The sequence below is a fragment of the Myxine glutinosa genome, chromosome 8 (genome assembly GCF_964187855.1).
Source record: "Myxine glutinosa chromosome 8, kmMyxGlut1.1, whole genome shotgun sequence".
Lineage (NCBI taxonomy): Eukaryota > Metazoa > Chordata > Myxini > Myxiniformes > Myxinidae > Myxine > Myxine glutinosa.
In genome coordinates this window covers 88437803-88457794 of record NC_136268.1, presented here as the reverse complement: position 1 = coordinate 88457794, position 19992 = coordinate 88437803, and the positions used below count along the sequence as shown (strand labels likewise).

The window sequence follows — 19992 nt, the reverse complement described above, 5'->3', positions numbered from 1 at the left end:
GTTACTGGAAGAACACGTACATCCTGGGAGTAGCTCAGGGTGGATGGAGTACTATTAAAGCCGATTGAGCAATATTGGAGAATATGCGGTGAAAACATTGTGTGCAGGTGACAATTGCTTTTTCTCAGAAGACACTGTGGGATTTCAAGCAATTTTTCTTCAATTCGAACAATTGTGGGATTTCAGATTTTCCTTTTCATTCTGCTGTAAACGGAAGTTGTAATGTATCTATTAAGGAACAAAGTTTTGAAATTGTGTTCAATACCCAAGTGTTGGGGGGAGGCTGCGTTATGAGAATTACAATTTCTGTATTTAGATGTGACATTTTACTTTGATTAATTGGAATGTTTGATTATGTAATTAACTAATTATTGTTGTTGCGGGGCGTAGAGTTTAATGCATGTGCATGACCATTATTGCTTTGTCATATAATCGTTTAGTATTTTTGATGTTGGTTTTGTAAAGACTGCAGAAATGCAAACTAATGCGAGAAAAAACAGATCATGGTACAGTAGAGAAGCCCGGGCAGGTAAGACTATGCTTCATTGAGCTTGGGCACCAGGGTAGCCATGTAATTAGACCTTGAGGGATGAGGGGCATGCCTCAAATGCTCGAGAAAAAAACAACAACTGAGACATAGAGGAAGTCGACGGAGAGACAAGAAAGGAGAGTTTGGTGTGTTACGTTTGGTGTGTTACGTTACGACAACTCTGCTTCCTGGAGCATCCTTTGTCGGGCCACAATGTGTTCTGAAAGCATTGTGAGCACCTGACAGGTCATTTTTCACAATGATGATTCCCAGAAGCAAGGTGGAAGTGTTCCCTGCACAATACATTGATGTCTGAAATCTAAATTGGTATGGTGTGCACAGAGCTGCTTAACAAAGCAACGCTTTGACCACTCTGGCACTGCACTAATGCTGTAATGTCGTCTTGTAGTACTGCATCGCCATATTGATCACAATTGCCCTAGTTGTAAATTAGATGCAACTACCTCTGTTGCTCACTACAATGATGGGTCCACCATACATGGCTTAATTTTAAATCAGAGTTGCAACTGCCTCTACTGTGCACTTCATCATCAGGTCGATCATCACATGTTTCCTGGAGCACCTCAATGCACCCACATACTGCACCCTGGTTTTAAAATTTAGATTGTGCTGACATGCATTTTGTTAAACTGTTCCTTTGTGTATTTGCTTAATTATGGTTTGGTTTAAGTTAGCCTGGGTAATTTGGGTAGATTGTAAATGGAGAGTGGAATTTTTTCCCAACATTGTGGCACGAGTCTTGCTTCACTTATATTTGGTGAAACAGTTAGTTTATTACAATCGCTCGGAACCCAGGCCGTTACTTGACCAGAGACCATAAACCCATATCATTACAAAGGTCTTTGTCCGAGGAGTTCCGGTTGTATTTTATTGTTCCGTCCCATTACGTATGACCTTATATGATCATTTATCATTTATCTTACCTTGTTTTATCACCCCGTCACACATTGCGAGATAACGAAATATTGTGAGTTTGTGAATTTAACGTTTTGCATCATTATTCACTTTTAACATTGTTCTTAACAAACTGGAACAGGGATGTTGATAATGACGAGAAGCAAGGAGGAAGAGCTTGCGAATTTAATGGTGTTCTGTCGTTATTGGGATGGGGATTGAGGATTGGGATGGGACAGGGTGGTTTGAGAGAATAGAGAGTTGGGAGAGGGAGGTTGAGGCTTTGGGGGGGGGGGGGGGGGGGAGGGGTGGGGGGTTGGGTTCAAGTCTTTGGATGAGGTTGTGAAATCGGAACTTGAGGTTTGGGGGTGGGGGGCAGTGGGCTTGAAGTCTTCAAGTCTCATCTTACATTATATAGAATATCTTCGAGTACTTAATGGGATATCTACTATATAAGAGAGATGTCTGTCTGTGTGTCACCATTTTTCTCAGAGATGGCTGAACGGATCTTCGTCAAACTTTCAGAGGTTCATCAGTGAGTGCCAGGGAATGTTTTCGGCCAAAAAAAAAATTATGAAAAAAAAACAGATCGTTTTTTTGGAGTTATTTTTAAACAATCACTCGATAGTACCTAAGCCTTTTTAAATTAATGACATTTATATACAAGTACACATTTGCATAAATAAATACAAAACAATCACCAGACATTTGAATACAAATAAATCAAACAATTCTGGAAGTGTACGAAGTTGGTAGTACGGCTTCTTCTTCTTCCTGTTCGGCATCACACTTAACGCAGAAACGGGATGAATGCCACATTCACCAGCATATATTCAACGAAAAGGTGATGAACCCCCTTCCTCCCCTTCCTCTCTTCCCTCCCCCCTCCCCTCCCCTTCCCCCCTCCTCACTCCTCTCCCCCTCCCCTCACCCCCTCTCCTGCCCGGCAACGCCGGGTACTTCTGCTGGTCTACTATATAAGAGAGCCGTTGGTCTGTCTGTCTGTCTGTATGTCGCCATTTTTCTCAGAGATGGCTGAATGGATCTTCGTCAAACTTTCAGAAGTTCATCAGTGAGTGCCTGTGAGTGTTTTAGGCAAAAAAAAAGAAGAAAAAAAAATTGAATTATTTTTTTTTGAAAAAAAAACATCGTTTTTTTTTTGTTTAAAAAAAAAACAATCTATAGTGCCTAAGGCTTTTTGATTAATGACAGTTATTTACAACCACATATTCGCAGAAATAAATACCAAACAATCACCAGGCATTTGAAAGGGAGGAATAAAACAATTCCGAAGCGGTCGAAGTTGGTGGTGAGGCTTCTTCTTCTTCCTGAAATTCGTCATACTTAACTCAGAAACGTGATGAACGGCACATTCACCAGAATATATTCAACGAAAAGGTGAAATGATAATTTGACATTTGGGATGGATTCTGATTTGGATGTAATTGCTTTTCCATTATATTTGCTCTCATTGTTTATTTGTGACCTGATGTTGTCCTCACTACAGTATGTTGTCCGGATGAGCCCATAATGAGGGCGAAATCTAGATCGACATCTCTGCCTTTGTCTATTTGTGACCATAGAGCTTTAATCTCAGTCTGCAAAGCCTTGAGTACCATGCGGATGCCTCCTAGTTTGGAGGTGATGTGTTGGTATAATTTATGCACATGATGTCAGCGCCATGTCATAGGGTTGGTGTGCTTCTTTGGTTAAATTTAATATTCCTGACTGCAAACCTCCTAATTGTTGATGAGCAGGGCAGAGACAATGTGTCAGCGTGGCAGGCTACACTTGCTGCTAACAGGTTGTGCAGCAATTGCTGGGGTGAGACTCGATCTGTGCCTTGCTTCAGAGAGCAGGGCAGAGACAGGGCAGAGACAGCCTTGAGGTGAAAGTTAGGGGGTTCAACCAGTGTGTGTATATATATACCATTTGTATGTATATGTATAATGTATATGCATGTACAGTATAAACACACACACACACACACACACACACACACACACACACACACACACACACACACACACACACACACACACACACACACACACACACACACACACACACAGTTTATGAAGCTGGCCACCTCTGCATGTTTGTCTGTCTTCTATGCACTCCTAAATAGCTAGATGGAATTAGTTGAAACTTGGTGATTGTACTCAGAGTGTACCCTGGAATGTTTCTGGTGGTAAAAAAAATAAATTCATAGCCCTATATGTTTCGCTGCAAGTGTTGACGCAAATTCTCTATTGTAAATTTATATAGTGTAGCCCCACTCTTCCTGCTGAGTGGGTATTACAAGTCATAATGTAATATAATATGTCTATACTCTGCTATATCTGGATAAGATGTAAGATATAAATAGATGGGGCAAGATAGGGAAAAATGAGAATATCTAGAAAGGTTGGCAAGATGGGGATATTTCTCTATTGTGTTTTTTTATTGCCACATCTTAGCATCTTAAGTTTACATTATTATTGTGACCACCACCACTCAGCCATCGATATGATGAAAGTAAATGGTGCCACAGAATAACTGATATTGCAAACTTTGAAGTAGACTCTGGGATAATTTGGTGGTCTGGGTGAATGGGTAAATGGAGGAGTGGACAAATAGAGAGGGAAGTAAGTGAAAAGGTATGGGGAAGTATATGAATGGATAAATGGGGAAGTGTATAGGGGAAGGCAGGCATTATCTGCCATGGGCCATCTAGTATGTACAGTGGCCTGCAAAGTTATTTCCCTTCCCCCCCCCACCCCCCCCCCCCACCTACCTCCCCATCCACCTCCCCCCCACCCCTCCCCTAATCCAAAGTTTTCACATTTTGGTGCCACCTGAGCTTATTTCATGATGCTGTAAAATCAAGCTGAATATATAGTGTTCACAAACTACTCCAAAGTGGTAAAGCTAAAAAATGCAGATAAAATGTGAAGAAGTTCGATTAACAGAGAAAATCAGATGATTCTCAGTTGCGCAAGTATTCAAACCCTTTGCCTAATCAACCCTAAATCACTTCACGAACAAATTACTTGTTTGAAAGTTTACAAAATAGGTGTAATAGGTTTCACCTGTATGTAATCAGTGGTTTTACTTAAAAATCAAACTCCTGCACTTGTCTAAGGAGTTTTAAGGTGAAACTCAGTTGTTCAACCAACAAGGCAAACACGAAGACCAAGGAGCTTTCAAAGAAGCCAGACATAAAATGGTGGAGAAGAATCATTCAGGACAGGGTTATAAGAAGATTTCAAAGTAACTGTGTAAAGTGCAGGGTATAGAAGACCATGGTACCAAGTACGCCATCTCAGGGGTCTTAAGGGTTTTAGGGTTATAAAGGATCTAGAGGGTCTTAAGGTCTAAGGAGTATTAAGAGTGTTGGAGTCTTGAAGGCCTTAGGGGTCCTAAAGGGTATTGGGTGTCATTGGAGCCTTCAGGGATCTTAATGGGTCTTCAGGGTCTTAAAGGGTATTCATGATCTTAAGGGTCTTGGGGTCATAAGGGTATTTGGGGTCTAAAATAATATTAAGGGTTTTAAAGGTCTTGGGGGGGGGGGGGGGTGAGGGGGGTCTTAAGGGTCTAAAGAATTTTAGGGGTCTAAAGAGTCTTATCAGTCTTGGGGGTCTTAAAAGATCTTAGGGTTATAAAGGGTATCAGATGTGTTATGGTCTTAATGGGTTTTAGGGGTTTATAGAGTTTTAGGGGTATTAAGGGTTTTAAATGGTCTTCGGGTTATAAAGGATCTAAAGGGTCTTAGGGTATTGGAGTCTTGAGGATCTAGAGGGGTTTTTGGGGTGGCAAGGGGTCTAAAAATTCAGAGGGGACTGGACCTCACATGCACTGGGGCGGGACACCGGATGGAAGGACGGGCACACAGCTCCTTTTATAGTATAGAAGCATGGTCACCTGAGAATATTGCACACATAAACATGCTTTTATGATTTGTTTTCAGTAATGGAAAAACCCCTTTTCCTGATTCATAATCCATTTTAAAATATTAATAAAAATATTAAATAATTTCACTCCATTCTAACTTTCATAAGGACATTTCAAGCATGGGTGTGTGGACATTATCTGATCAGGTTTCATCAGCCTTCCAACATATGCAATACACATGTTGATGATTGGGAAATACATGTGGTCATTCACCGTAACAGTGCATGGTTTACATGTCAATTACTCAGAATCTGATTACCAAAAAACAAATTATATTACCGTAATTTGTGGATGGAATTTAGCAAGAATATGTCATCCAAGAAAACGTCTATCCCTTCCAGTAAAATTTGTTTTCAGTGAAATCCCCAAGTTTACCTCTGATCATATTCCATCACCGCTTTTACTTTGTTTTGAAATTTAAATTTGATTTTGTATGCAGCGGCTGAGGTTGCGGCTACGCTGCTTGATGTTCTCTAATGCCTTCTGTGTAGTTTATGGCAGGAATTTGGAATTTTGCCATGGATCCGGCAATATCTCACCGACTCTTCGTGAAGGACACCATGGGATCTTTAACATGAGTCCACCAACTTGTTGTTGTTTCGTATGCAGCCTGTGGCTGCTGGTTGCGTCAATTTTTTTGGAAGCGTGTTTGTGCCGCTGATACAGTGCCCCAATTACCAGTGAGCTGGTACTCAATTTGCTGACCACGGAAGGATGACAGGCTGAGTGAACCCCCTGGCGTTAATTATCGACCGACCGGGATAATCCCGATCGACCGGGATTCAAACTCAGGATCCTAGGATCCCAAGCCAGCACCCTAACCGTTAAGAAACACCAACATGACAGTTTATAGCTGGGTAGGGATACAAATCAGAGTCAGTAGCTGAGAGACCAATGTGCGTATCTCTAGGCCTTCCTGCCAGCCTTGTTTTGAAACAGCTTTCCATTAGTATTTTCTCCACCACCACAGTCTTGGTTGATGTTTCCGGAGAGTGTTTAGATTTGCAGGCCACATTAGGTATCGCTAAATGCACCTGCCCCTTTTCAACAACCCTCCACACCTTTTGGCTGCTTGATCCTGAATTTTAAACTTGATTACCTGGCTTATGAAGTCCAGGTAATTCCCCCAGGACTTCATAAGCCAACACCAAGTTGCTACACAATATTTCTCAGAATGAGGAAAGGAGGAAGGTCTGAGGTCTGCTTTGGAATTTCCCTTTAAATGTGAAGTACAGTTAAACCATAGCTTGCCATTGCCGTGTAGATATTAAACTGCGGAATTCAAAGAAAGGTTTTTTATTTTGGTTTGCAAACAATTCTTTATGTGAGGCAAGATCAAAATTGTTAGGTGAGAGGTAAAATGAGAGAAATTCTATTCATCTTGAAATCCTTACTCTTTTTAAAGTTTTGTAAAGCAAGTGGGTCTACCTGCTATCACCCGATAAGTGATTGATGATGGACGAGGTTTTAAATGTAGGCAACAAGAGACACTGATGTTACTGGTCGATGTGTAGTAGAAGGAAGTGGTTTTATCAACCTTCCACCAAACAATATAAAACCACAATTTTTAGTCAACTTCGCTTAAATTTCCATTCGTCATACCGTACTCACACTGTGTAACTCGCTTTGCATTTACAAGCCGCACTCCTCTGACACGCCAACAGTCTGAAGGGAAGCACCATGGCTACCGACCTCAACAACAGGTTTGCCGTTTTCCTTATGCTCATCAAGTTGTGCTCTCATTTCAAATTAGCGAAAACACCCTTGTTTATCAGCCAAGGCCTTAGGCCTACTGGGAGGTGGGAAGATCCACTTTCGTTGTGTCTTCTTTACCGGCTGTTGTTAAAGCTTCTCCGTCAATCTTGAGACTGCTTGTCGAGCTGAAAGTTAAGGATATGTTACTAGAAACAACTTCATCTACTGAATATATATCACTTGAAATGTTTAGTACGAATGGGAAGGGAGTTTAGGTGAACATTTGTTCCCTGATCTCACACCGTTATGTTGAAAGTACAGGTGGAGTATTGCATCTACAAACGAGCAACTGTATGCCCGCCTGTGTTGAGCATCAGACATTTCGTTTCTCCTTTATGGACTGACATCTTCAGATAAGCTATCTAGGCTCTCGGTCAAGGAAGTCATAATGTTATCTTGCTCCCTGCTTGATAGCTGTAACCTGGAGCTTTTGAATAACCGTGAAGCAGCTTGCCAGGATTTATTGCACAAATGAAGAGGCTGTTAATGCATGTTAGATGCTCCAGAAGCTTAGGAATTACCAAAGGAGAAAAGCTGCCGCTGATGCAGATTGTTGATCTCCTTCCTAACTCCTTGCTGCGATTTTGATGGGATGGGAAAACTATCAAGTACATCAAGTAGGGTACGTTGAGGCTTCAGTGTTATGGGTTTGTGGATGATCCAAACATGATGCCTGGAATCAGTTTTTAGTTCAACAGAAAATTATATTTGAGGTTCACCTTGAAATAGTGTACAAAATGTGCCGCCTCTTTGCCCTTAAACCATTGTGTTCTTGTACTATCAATCTCTGGTTTCTGCTCATGATTGCCCAGACAAATTGGCCGGTTTTCCCGGGCGCGCGTACCTGCTCTTTTGATAACCCCCGCCCAGCACCAGACAGTCTTTAAAGGAGATTTAAACCGAAAGCTTTAGAAACAAAATCAGATAAATTATTCAGGAACAACCTGCAGAGAATATTTTACAGTATACTGCAAAACCGTTTCCAAGCAGCAGCTGCGGCAAGGCAATCCGACATGCAGGTGCTGAGAAAGTCGTTCTGCTAATTACCACATCTGTTCCATGTCTTGCTCTTCAAACGCTCTGCGTGTATCTCTTGTTGCCATAGATACCTGCAAGACTCGCCCCGTTGCAAACAGTGGGCGTTTCAACCAGGGGATATTGCGTCGTTAAGGATACGACTTGTAATTTGTGGACGTCTCTCCATCTGTTTTTAGACTCTTCTCAAATTTGGAGGCATCGGTTAATTGACCCATTAAATTAAACCGTCCGTGATGTCACTTTTGATGAACTTGGGTGGGCACAACTAATGCCCTTGTTGATGAATGCTAAGAACCAAGAACCTAGCATCTTAGGTCATTCTATTCTTCCTTCATTTTAAACATTTCTGAGGTAAAGCATCTTTTCAAGTTTTTTTGAGAAAATGCATGATGGTGTTATATGGGTATGTCCATAAAGACATTGTGCAAATTTGAACTTTTATAACTTTTGATGTACTCATGATAGAAACAAACTGGTAATGGCATATGAAAGCATAATTCATCAACTTTTGTTTTGTTAATGTTGCTATTGATGTTTTTTTATTGCTGTTGTTAAATCCACAATTCCCTTGGGTTTCTTGATGAGTTGACATTTTCTGCAGAGGCAACTTCTACATCATTGGTAAAGTTAACCACCACAATTACCACATTTGGTTGCTTAACTCCGACTATTAAATCCTTCATATATCACTTTGTACCAGCAAGACAAGGCTCCCTGTCACTATGCTTTGAATGTGTGACGGTTCTTGAATGATTTCTTCCCAGATAAGTGGATCGGTAGAAGTGGACCAATTCTCCACCAATTTATCCCTCGATGATGCTCAAGAAATTTCATTTTGATCAGATGAAATTTTGTACTTGTCGAAGTATGACCTCATAAAGGAGGCACCTATGACATCATCATTAACATAGGTTATTCTCCATGGAGAGTTCTTTACAATGAGCCATGTCTCATTTTTTTCGATGCAGCACTTTCGGAGATACAGAGGTGCAAGGATTTTCGGTTTATCCAAGGTGGTGCCGTACCACGGGACCTATGTTGTCATAATTATTGTCGCGTGACTACCTTGTGTGGTGAACACAAGTACAAAACACAAGTACAAGTCGCGTGACTACCTTGTGTGTAGGGTAGCACGGATGACCAAACGAGCTGTTACTCCGAGCGTTCAATCAAATTATGGATAATCAAATGACGGTTATTACGTGTGGGGGAGCAAGAGGGAGAGGGGAAACCGGAGCCTTACCTGAATGGCTTCCACTCGACATCTTCAACCCTGCAATAAATCAACTCAAACAACCCAGGTTTAAAATCTACAAATTCGGTAGAAGTGGATCAAACAGGTTTAATGAAAAGAAATGCCAGCAAACAAAGAAAATGCACGATGAACTAAGTTCCTAATTTGGAGCGCTCCCACAACCAGACTCGTATCTTCTTAGTATAACATGTCTGTCTGTATAACATAACAACTATAACAACTATAACAACTATAACACAACTTAGTATAACATGTTATAGTATAACAATAACACATGTCCGTCTGTCTGTTCAAAGGTACCGTAAAAACTGCTGAACCGATCGCAAATATATTTTGGGTGGGTAATCCTGGGACCCCTGGGAGTAAAATAGGCTATTTAGTTTTCCAAATTTCAGCTTTGGTCTCCAGCATTCTCAGGTTCGGACACCCGCATAACATTCGCGTTCGCGTAACGTTAATTGTGACGATGTTCTCATTGTGACGATCTTACTATAATTCACCAAATGTCAGTCTGTCTGTCTGTTCGAAGGTACCGTAAAAACTGCTGAACCGATCGCAAAGATATTTTGGGTGGGTAATCCTGGGATCTCCGGGAGTGAAATAGGCTATTTAGTTTTCCCAATTTCAGCTTTGGTCTCCAGCATTCTCAGGTTTGGACTCCCGCATCACATTCGCGTTCGCATAACGTTCATTGTGACGATGTTGTGACGATGTATGTGTTCACGGTAGTGTTTGACGTGATGGTGTGAACGTAATTTCTTAATGTTTTTCGTTTCGTAATCCTTTAATGAACGTTTAATGTTTAATGAACGTTTAATGTTTAATGAACGTTTAATGCCCTTCGATGTCCGGGGACGCACGCGCGCTACACTGGAGGGGCCAGCGTGTACCTTGCCCTTCGCCGTCAGGCTCGGGTAAACCACTGAGCCCCATCCGTGATGGGGACTGGGGCTTGAGACAGTGTCCCATGAACGAGGAATTCCCAGTAAGCGCGAGTCATCAGCTCGCGTTGATTAAGTCCCTGCCCTTTGTACACACCGCCCGTCGCTCCTACTGATCGGACGGTTTGATGAGATCCTCGGATCAGCCCCTGCACGGGCCGTTCTCGGCTCGTGCCGGTGCACCGAAAAGATGAGCGAACTTGACTGTCAAGAGGAAGTAAAAGTCGTAACAAGGTTTCCGTCGGTGAACCTGCGGAAGGATCATTATCGGGACAACATGAGAGCGAGCGAGACGCGAGACGTACGTGGTACGTGATCGTCCATGTACTGTTTAGCCATGTGCTGTTTAGATGTTGATGATTTGCGTGTGATATGATTCAACGGATGTTTATATGAATCGTTTAAAATAAAAAAGCCTTCAATTTCTGATATTTTACCTTTTCATTTGGGCTTCCCAATTGAAGCCCCGCCCATAGGGCGGGTACTGTTGCTAGTACAGACAATGGGATAAAATAACTGGAAAACAAATGTGTAGTTTATGTAGGGGACTCAACTCAAATCGGCTGGTGGGGTCTCGTCAGGAGTCGTCAAAATCGCCCGGGGCGTTGGCGGGAACCACTCGCTCATTGGCGGGAACCATTCATTCTTGGTGGGAACCCAGGCCTCACTGTGTGTCGCACTGCAGCGAGCCAGCAGCGCTCGTCCACCCGTTGCTCTTGCTTGGAAAGCCGTGGCTCTTTCTCCTCACGACCACCAGCAAGATATCGGCACACGGCCGCCCGTGATGACATCCAAAATCAGAGAAGAACCAGAAGAGCATTGATGTGGAGAGAGATAAAAATGCGATTGTTCACCAACAAAGTTCAAAACGAGCAGGCGCAAGAGGGAATCGGTCAGAGCGAGGAGCCAAGGAGAAGAGAACGAAGACGAAGAGCGAAGAGAAATGTCTGCTCGCGGGTCAAGCCGAGAAGAAGAGCGGAGAGAGAGAGAGAGAGAGAGAAAATGTCCGCCAGCGCGTTCTTTTATCACCCAGGCTCTGACGTCATCCTCATCCTCCTCCAACCAGTCCGTGCCAACTCGCCCACTCAAGAACGTTCTCGCTGATGTCATCCTTCCACCAATCCCCGAGCGCCTCGCACTCCCTCTAACAAATCACTGCTCTTGGAGGCGTGACCCCACGGACCTGCCTGCTCTCTGCACCTCCCAAGTCGGGGTTGTCAGCGGTAGGGCTCGATGCCTGACTTCTGGTAGGTTTTTATGAATAGTGAGCTGTTTAATGGGCGATTTATGCTAGTTTCTATGGTGTGGTGCCAAAAGAGACATAGGAAATAAATTACAGAGGTAACGACATACAAGGGATAATTACCCATAATCCCTGAGCTAATTAACATACCCCACTCCTCGTAATGGGGACGACGATACACTTACACGACATCCAGGCAAAACAAATTCCCTACTTATTACATGGTGATTCTTCTTCTATCGGAGCATACTAATTTAGTTAAATCTACCTGAACTAAAGTATCCCTACCCCCACAAACGTAACATTATCATTAAAATATTCTCCAGGAGGAGATTCACCAATGGTGAAAATTTCCGGTCAATCAAACCAACAGTTGCAGAGAAAATCGTATTTACTCTGTGTGTACAAACTGACAGACAGACAAACGAACAGACAGACTATAACGGTACTCAGTAGAGCGCATACCTCCACCAGGCTGAACAGTTTGTTTTGTATCCCAACGAAAGTCCAGACCTGGATTCGGACCTGAACCAAAATCGAATTGGCTTGTTCATGTCACCTAACCAACTCATCCACCTAGTTTAGTCATAAATCATCCATGACTTTTTTTAATATCATGCTATATGTCGCTTTTCACCCGATCCCTCAATGGTGAAGAATCACTTTAAAATTAAATATTTCTTATATCTGAATCCATATTCAGATCTTCACCAAAATTGAATCGATTTGTCCTTGTCACACACACAACCTGTCCAGTGTCCACCAAGTTACGTCCGAATCTGTCCACAAGTTTTTGAGATATCTTGTTCACAGACAGACAAACACACAAACAAATAAAAAACTAGAACGCCACTCAGTAGAGTGCATACTCCCGCTGTCGGTGGCCGCTGCTGAGCCCTATCTTCCAAAGGTAAAAAATCCTTCAAAAAATTCTTGGATCCGGAATAATATCCTGAGCTTCACCAAGAACTAATCAATTCTTCCTTATCCCAAGGGCAATCATCCCACCAACTTTCATCCAAATCCGTTCAGAACTTTTCCAGATATCTTGTTCACAAACACAAACACACGAACATAGGAACACACACACACACACACACACACACACACACACACACACACACACACACACACACACACACACACACACTAACACACACACACACACACACACACACACACACGGACGGACACGATCGAATGCATTACTCCCTGGTGTGAGTAATCACTCACAGAGAGACACTTGGCAAAAGAGAACAAAGTAGAGTAGCATTCAGTAGAGCATCCTTTTGACCTAAAAAATAATTGGTGGTTGAATTAAATGACCTGATCTTTTTTGTTTTATTCTTTTTTTTTTTGTTGTATACTGAATCGAGGCTCGTGAAAGAGCTAACATTTATTTCACAAACAAAGCAACCAAACAAACAAAATATAGAAAAAGAGGGAGCGGAAGACAAGATGGGGAGAGGAGGGGAAGCACACAACCACAACATTTGAGAGCAGGGAGAAGTGTGGGAGGGAGAGGGCTTGGGGGCAGGAGGCGTGGGAAGGGGAGGGGGGGGGGGGGGGAGTGCAAACCGTCTTCAAATTTTAAGTTAATCGGATGAAAATTAACAATTTTAGAAATTTGGCCTATGTTGACCTTTTGGTCTTTGTTGATCTCAAAATTAGTTGGTGGTTGAATTCAGTTCGCTGAAATGAAAATCATATTCAAATTTTAAGTTAATTGGATGAAAATTGACAATTTTAAAAATTTGGCCTATGTTGACCTTTTGGTCTTTGTTGATCTCAAAAATAGTTGGTGGTTGAATTCAGTTTGCTGATATGAAAATCACATTCAAATTTCAAGTCAATCGGATGAAAATTTAGGATTTTAGAAATTTGAAGAATGTGGTAGTCCTTTTGGCCTATGTTGACCTTGTGACCTATGTTGATCTCAAAAATAGTTGGTGGTTGAATTCAGTTTGCTGATATGAAAATCACATTCAAATTTCAAGTCAATCGGATGAAAATTTAGGATTTTAGACATTTGAAGAATGTGGTAGTCCTTTTGGCCTATCTTGACCTTGTGACCTATGTTGATCTCAAAAATAGTTGTTGGTTGAATTCAGTCTGTTGATATGCAAATCCTATTCAGATTTCAAGTCAATCGGATGAAAATTGAGGATTTCAGAAAGACAAAAAAGTGGTTGACCTTTTGACCTATCTTGAGTAAAAAACAGACAGACAGGGGTGAAAATATAACCTTCATCCACCTTTCGTGGTGTCGGTAACAAACGGACTCAAATGCAATACCCTCTCCTCTGGTGAGAGTAATTACTTAGCAGCAACTGGAGAATGTTTTCAACAAGTTGGAAAATCGGATTGAACGACGTATTACAAAAGATGGTGGATATGTTGAAGCCTAAAGAGTTGAACTTTATTAGTAAAACTTTAATGGATTATGCTTTGATTCACCAGTTTAGTTTGTTTCTATCACGTGTACATCAAAAGTTATGAAAGTTTGAAGTTGCACAAGGACTTTAAGACACCCTGTACTGTATATACATTACATGATAAAAAGTATGCGGACACCCCTTCTAATTAGTGGATTAGGCTGTTTCAGCCACACCCATTGCCGATAGGTATATATAATCAAGCACACAGCCATGAAATCTCCATAGACAAACAGTGGCAGTAGAATGCGCCGTACTGAAGAGCTCAGTGACTTTCAACGTGGCACCGTCAAAGGATGCTGAAGGAGTCCGGGCTCCAGCAGAATACGGACAAAAGGATGGCAAGGCACAAACTCGTCCGAGAAGATATTTATTCGTAAAACCAACTCGGGAACACTGAAACTCTAAAAAGCCCGTTTATCGGGCTGCCTTATAAAGCACAACCAGAAACCGAAACCGAAAGCCACGCCTCTCAAGCGAGGCGTGCTTCGGTGGTCACGTGATCAACAGGTGTAGCTGATTATACCCGCACGCGCGGCACGCTTTGGTGGTCACGTGACCAGCCACTCTGGCGCCGTGGATCCCCGCCGGTGACGTCACCGGCTGGAGCAAGGAGATTCTGATGCTGGTCTTGCTTGGGGGACCCATGGGTCGCTACACACACCCCCCCAGAATGGACTTGGTCCAGGGAGGTCAACCTGAGGGGGGTCCGGATGACCCGACCGAAACGACCCCTGGCCAGTCGCGGGGGGGGGGGGGGGGGGGGTCCGGTGTGGTGGTGGGTGGTCGGACGGGGGGTGCAGGCAGGGGGGGTCCGGTGTGGTGGCGGGTGGTCGGACGGGGGGTGCAGGATGGGGGGGCGGCCGAGGGGCCGGGCAAGTCCTCGGGGGAGGCTGCCGAGGTTCCTCGCGGGCCTCCCGAGGTTGCAGTTCGCAGGTGCAGTGCCGAGAAGGCTCGAGCGGTGCACGCGAAAAGCGGGTGAGCCAACCGAGGGGCTGGTCAAGGCCTCGGGGGAGGCTGCCAAGGTTCCTCGCGGGCCTCCCGAGGATGCAGGGTCGGAGAAGTAGTTGCGGTTGTAGTTGTAGTAGTAGTTGCGCGAGGGTGACGAAGCGGCCGTGCCTTCGGAGGGTCTTGGAGTAGGCTCGCCCCTCTGGTCGTAGAGGAGGAGCCGAGCGCGTAGCGCGAACCTCATAGTCATGGCCGTCGTCGTTTCCGAAACTCCGGCATTTCGAAACCGTGTTCGAAATTGCGCCCGAAGCCGTGCGGGAGAAGCCGGCGTCACCAGCTTAGGTGGCTTCCCTGGCTAGGGCGTGCTTGCCGTGTCCGTTCGCAGCCCCCGCATCCGTGCGGGGGCAGTCGGGGTTGCGTGTTCAAATTCGGGGTCACCAGTGAAGGAGTCCGGGCTCCAGCAGAATACGGACAAAAGGATGGCAAGGCACAAACTCGTCCGAGAAGATATTTATTCGTAAAACCAACTCGGGAACACTGAAACTCTAAAAAGCCCGTTTATCGGGCTGCCTTATAAAGCACAACCAGAAACCGAAACCGAAACCGAAAGCCACGCCTCTCAAGCGAGGCGTGCTTCGGTGGTCACGTGATCAACAGGTGTAGCTGATTATACCCGCACGCGCGGCACGCTTTGGTGGTCACGTGACCAGCCACTCTGGCGCCGTGGATCCCCGCCGGTGACGTCACCGGCTGGAGCAAGGAGATTCTGATGCTGGTCTTGCTTGGGGGACCCATGGGTCGCTACAATGCCACCTTTCCAACAAGTCAGTTCGTCAAATTTCTGCCCTGTTCGAGCTGCCCCAGTCAACTGTAATTGCTGTTATTGTGAAGTGGGAATGTCTAGGAGCAACAACAGCTCAGTCATGAAGTGGTAGGCCACACAGGTTCACAGAACAGGACCGACGAGTGCCGAAGCACGTAGCGCGTCTGTCCGTTTGTCCTCGGTTGCAACACTCACTACCGAGCTCAAAAATGCCTCTGGAAGCAACGTCAGCACAAATCTTCGTCAGGAGCTTCATTAAATGGGTTTCCATGGCCGAGCATCCGCACACAAACCTAAGATCACCATGCGCAATGCCAAGTGTCGGCTGGAGTGGTGTAAAGCTCGCCGCCATTGGACTCTGGAGCAATGGAAACGCGTTCTCTAGAGTGATGAATCACGCTTTACCATCTGGCAGTCCGACGGAGGAATCTGGGTTTGGCCAGGAGAACGCTACCTGCCCAAATTCATAGTGCCAACTCGAAAGTTTGGTGGAGGATGAATAATGGTCTGGGGTTGTTTTTCATGGTTTGGGCTTGGCCCCTTACTTCCAGTGAAGGGATATCTTAACGCTACAGCACACAATGACATTCTAGACGAGTGTGTGCTTCCAACTTTGTGGCAACAGTTTGGGTAAAGGCCCTTTCCTGTTTCAGCATGACAATGGCCCTGTGTACAAAACAAGGTCCATACAGAAATGGCTTATTGAGATCGGTGTGGACGAACTTGGCTGGCCTGCACAGAGCCCTGACCTCAACCCCATCGAACACCTTTGGGATGAATTGGAACGCCGATTGTGAGTCAGGTCTAATCGCCCAACATCAGTGCCCGACCTCACTAATGCTCTTGTGGCTTAATAGAAGCAAATCCCTGCAGCAACGTTCCAACATCTCGTGGAAAGCCTTCCCAGAAGAGTGGAGGCTGTTAAAGCAGCAAAGGGGGGGACGAACTCTATATTAATGCCCATCATTTTGGAATGAGATTTTCGATGTTTGGGTGTCCACATACTTTTGGTCATGTAGTGTATGTTGAACCGCTTAGCGGTTAGGGTGCTGGTTTGGGATTCCTAGGATCCTGGGTTCGAATCCCGGTCGATCACTGAATTAACGCCAGGGGGGTTGACTCAGCCTGTCATCCTTCCGAGGTCGGCAAATTGAGTACCAGTTCACTGGTAATTCCATGTGTGTCGCAAGAGGTGACTAACAGGGTTGGCGGCAGGAAGGGCATCCGACCATAAAACATTGCTTCAAAAAGGGGACCACGGTGCCCAAAAAAGGCTAACCCCCGCTCTGCAGGGAAAATGGTCTCTAAAGGTATTTTTTTGTTGTTGTTGTTCGTGTATGTTGAACCGTATCTGAACCGAAATAAATTTTCCATCTTTTACACCAGCCAAGGTTTCATTTTGGGAATGGCATGTTGAGCTTCACTTTTTACTCCTGAACATTAGATTACATATTTGATTCTTATGTAAACCGTTCAGCCGAAGGCTCTGTGTCTTTCGCCCATGATTTAGGTTTAATCGTAATAGTTATCCCATTAAATAATGATCGTTTTATTTTCTATAAATGTGTCATCATTTTGGGTGTCCACCCTGCACTTGCCATTTACCTAGTTTATGCTTTAGAATTGAAGTGAGATTCATGTAGGCTACGGTCTTGGATTCAATGGATGACCGATTAATGAAGGACCATTTCAATACGATTATCCAGTAATTTGGTTTCCTGAAATTCCCATCTTCTTGGCCAATGATTGACGATCTGCCATGGAGAACTGCCAGGGTAAATTAGCTGGATTTCGATTGAAAAAATGTATGATTGTCCTTGGAACGATCCTCTGCTTGTGCAAACTTAGTGGGCCTGTGCTTTTTATTTATTATTTATTAAGCACATGAGAGTATGTGAAGCATGGGAAGGAGGGATCATCCCATTCCAAATATAACATATCTGCTACGGGAGGGGCGAGGCTCCTAGACAAGTAACATGGCTGCACGATGGGCCAGATGACCCATCGTGATGGGAGGAAGTTATCTGAGGTGCTGAACCTGGCATGCTGTGTTTTTCTTGTTTTCCATGCAGCAACGACCATGAAAATCCATGCAAAGATCAACGCAGCCAATAGTGAGTGCCCGTTTAATCTCTATCGCGCATAGGCCAGACGAGCTGCTTGGAGCCAGACACCAAGTAACAGCTGTTTTCGTCCTCACAGGCCCAAGCAGGATGCTGCAGGCAGACACTGTTCTTTTTGTTACTCTGCACAGACGTAACTGTATCTTTCTCGCGCACATTCATCTGCAGCGTATTCTGTGATTGGGAGATTCCGCTTATCAGGACGAACTCGATTCATATCGTTGCAAGGGATTCTCAACCAGAAGTCTGAGCTTTCCTGGTGCAGGCAAAGCGATGATGTTGTCACGACAACCGCTTTTAAACAAATGAGCCCTCGTGACACAGGTGGCTGAACAAGCCGACATATTTTGTCAGCAACAAGTTAGTTTGGAGGTTGTTTTTTTACTCTAGATGCGAATTGTCTGTTTTCTTAACAACATAAGCCCAAACTTGTAAAATGTAAAGCAAATCTATTCTCATGAGTCACGGATAATAATTGGTATTGTAAGCCCTCTTTAAATGTGACTTATTGCAACTAATCTCCCAATAGTGGGGCGGCTTAGCCCAAATATTCAAAAGAATTGTGCATTTTGTGATACAAGCACCAAATTTGGCACAAATGTACATTAATATGTTGCGAACATTTTCGGATATTGGGCCACTTGAAATTCCTTTTTTTTTTTTTTTCAAATTTTTTCAAATTTCGTAATTTCAAATTTTTCGGGTGACACCGTCACAATTTCGGTCTTCGAGGCCGGCCGATAGGCAAAGTGTGACCGGAAGGGACGAGGTTCTCCTGACCACGTGGCCCTCGATCTGGGAAGCGAGAGGCGTTCCATTAGTGGACGCGCCCCTCACGCCCGACTTTTGGGCGGCCCCGGCAGGCCGTTTGTTTTGACGTTCCGTGACAGGCCCCGCACCCCCACCTCCGGGCCGACCGGAAGCTTGTGCTGAGTACATCATACCTGAACAACTCAGTGAGGCAGAACACAGCAGTGCACACCAGGGTGACCCCTTCAGTGCATAAACCAATTAACCTGTCCACTGCAGGGCATATAGAAATGAAGTTATTTTCTGCATATAATAATAATATAAGTTCAGTTCTATATAACAATTTCTGTTATCACCACTACCACTACAACTACCACTACTACAAGCTTTGTCTGGAATTTTGTGGACTAACAGACAAACAGACATACAGACAAGCTGGGATCAAAACATTACCTCCTTCCACCATTGAGTGTAGAGGTAAACATCATGGAAATGATATCATGCCCTAGATTTAATTCATGCTTACCCGTGTATTTGCTTCACTGGTTCACAAGGTCTTTTGCATACATGTAATTCAGACTCTCGTCTTAATTGCTGACCACACAATGTTCGCAACATATTAATGTACATTTGTGCCAAATTTGGTGCTTGTATCACAAAATGCACAATTCTTTTGAATATTTGGGCTAAGCCGCCCCACTATATCGGCCGGCCTCGAAGACCGAAATTGTGACGGTGTCACCCGAAAAATTTGAAATTACGAAATTTGAAGAAATTTGAAAAAAAAAATTACGGAATTTCAAGTGGCCCAATATCTGAAAATGTTCGCAACATATTAATGTACATTTGTGCCAAATTTGGTGCTTGTATCACAAAATGCACAGCAGGTTTGCTATGCTGCTACACTACAATTGTACATTGTTAGGTTAGATGTTAAAGCTGGCAGACAATATTCCTCTTTTCTCCTACCTGTGGTACTGAAAGAATGAATGAATGAATGATCGTTTTAAGGCCATTTTTCCCCGCTAGAGCGGGGGTTAGCCTTGCGGGCCCCATGTCAATCATGGTTCCCTGTTTGAGGCAATGTTTTTATGGCCGGATGCCCTTCCTGAATATTGAGGTACCAAATTTTTCGACACAAGATCAAGGCTCATGGAACAGCGAGGTGGTGGAGGACATGAACGAAAGATGGGGTTCCTGACACTGTACTGTACCGCATCATTAAGACTGTTCAATCGCATTCTTCCCTCCAGGTCTTCAAGCAGCCGGTGCACCACCATCTCCGCACCATGTTTTGTATGCAT

The 19992-nt window shown here is 44.0% G+C and overlaps 1 protein-coding gene across 5 annotated transcripts in view; it reads left to right on the top strand.

Moving 5' to 3' along the window:
* LOC137432685 (PH and SEC7 domain-containing protein 1) overlaps positions 1 to 19992 on the top strand; it is a 165501-nt gene that overhangs the window by 22615 nt on the left and 122894 nt on the right. The window contains exon 1 of one of the 5 annotated variants that reach the window (XM_078783472.1): positions 17763 to 17929. The exons of 3 other annotated variants lie outside the window; for them this stretch is intronic. Coding sequence is in view for 1 of the 2 variants with exons in the window: in XM_078783469.1 (XP_078639595.1) it covers positions 17859 to 17929 (71 nt within the window). In the remaining variant the exon portion in view is untranslated. Of the gene's footprint in view, positions 1 to 17762; positions 17930 to 19992 lie in introns of those variants that run through there. One more of the 5 variants, XM_078783469.1, reaches the window with a different exon arrangement.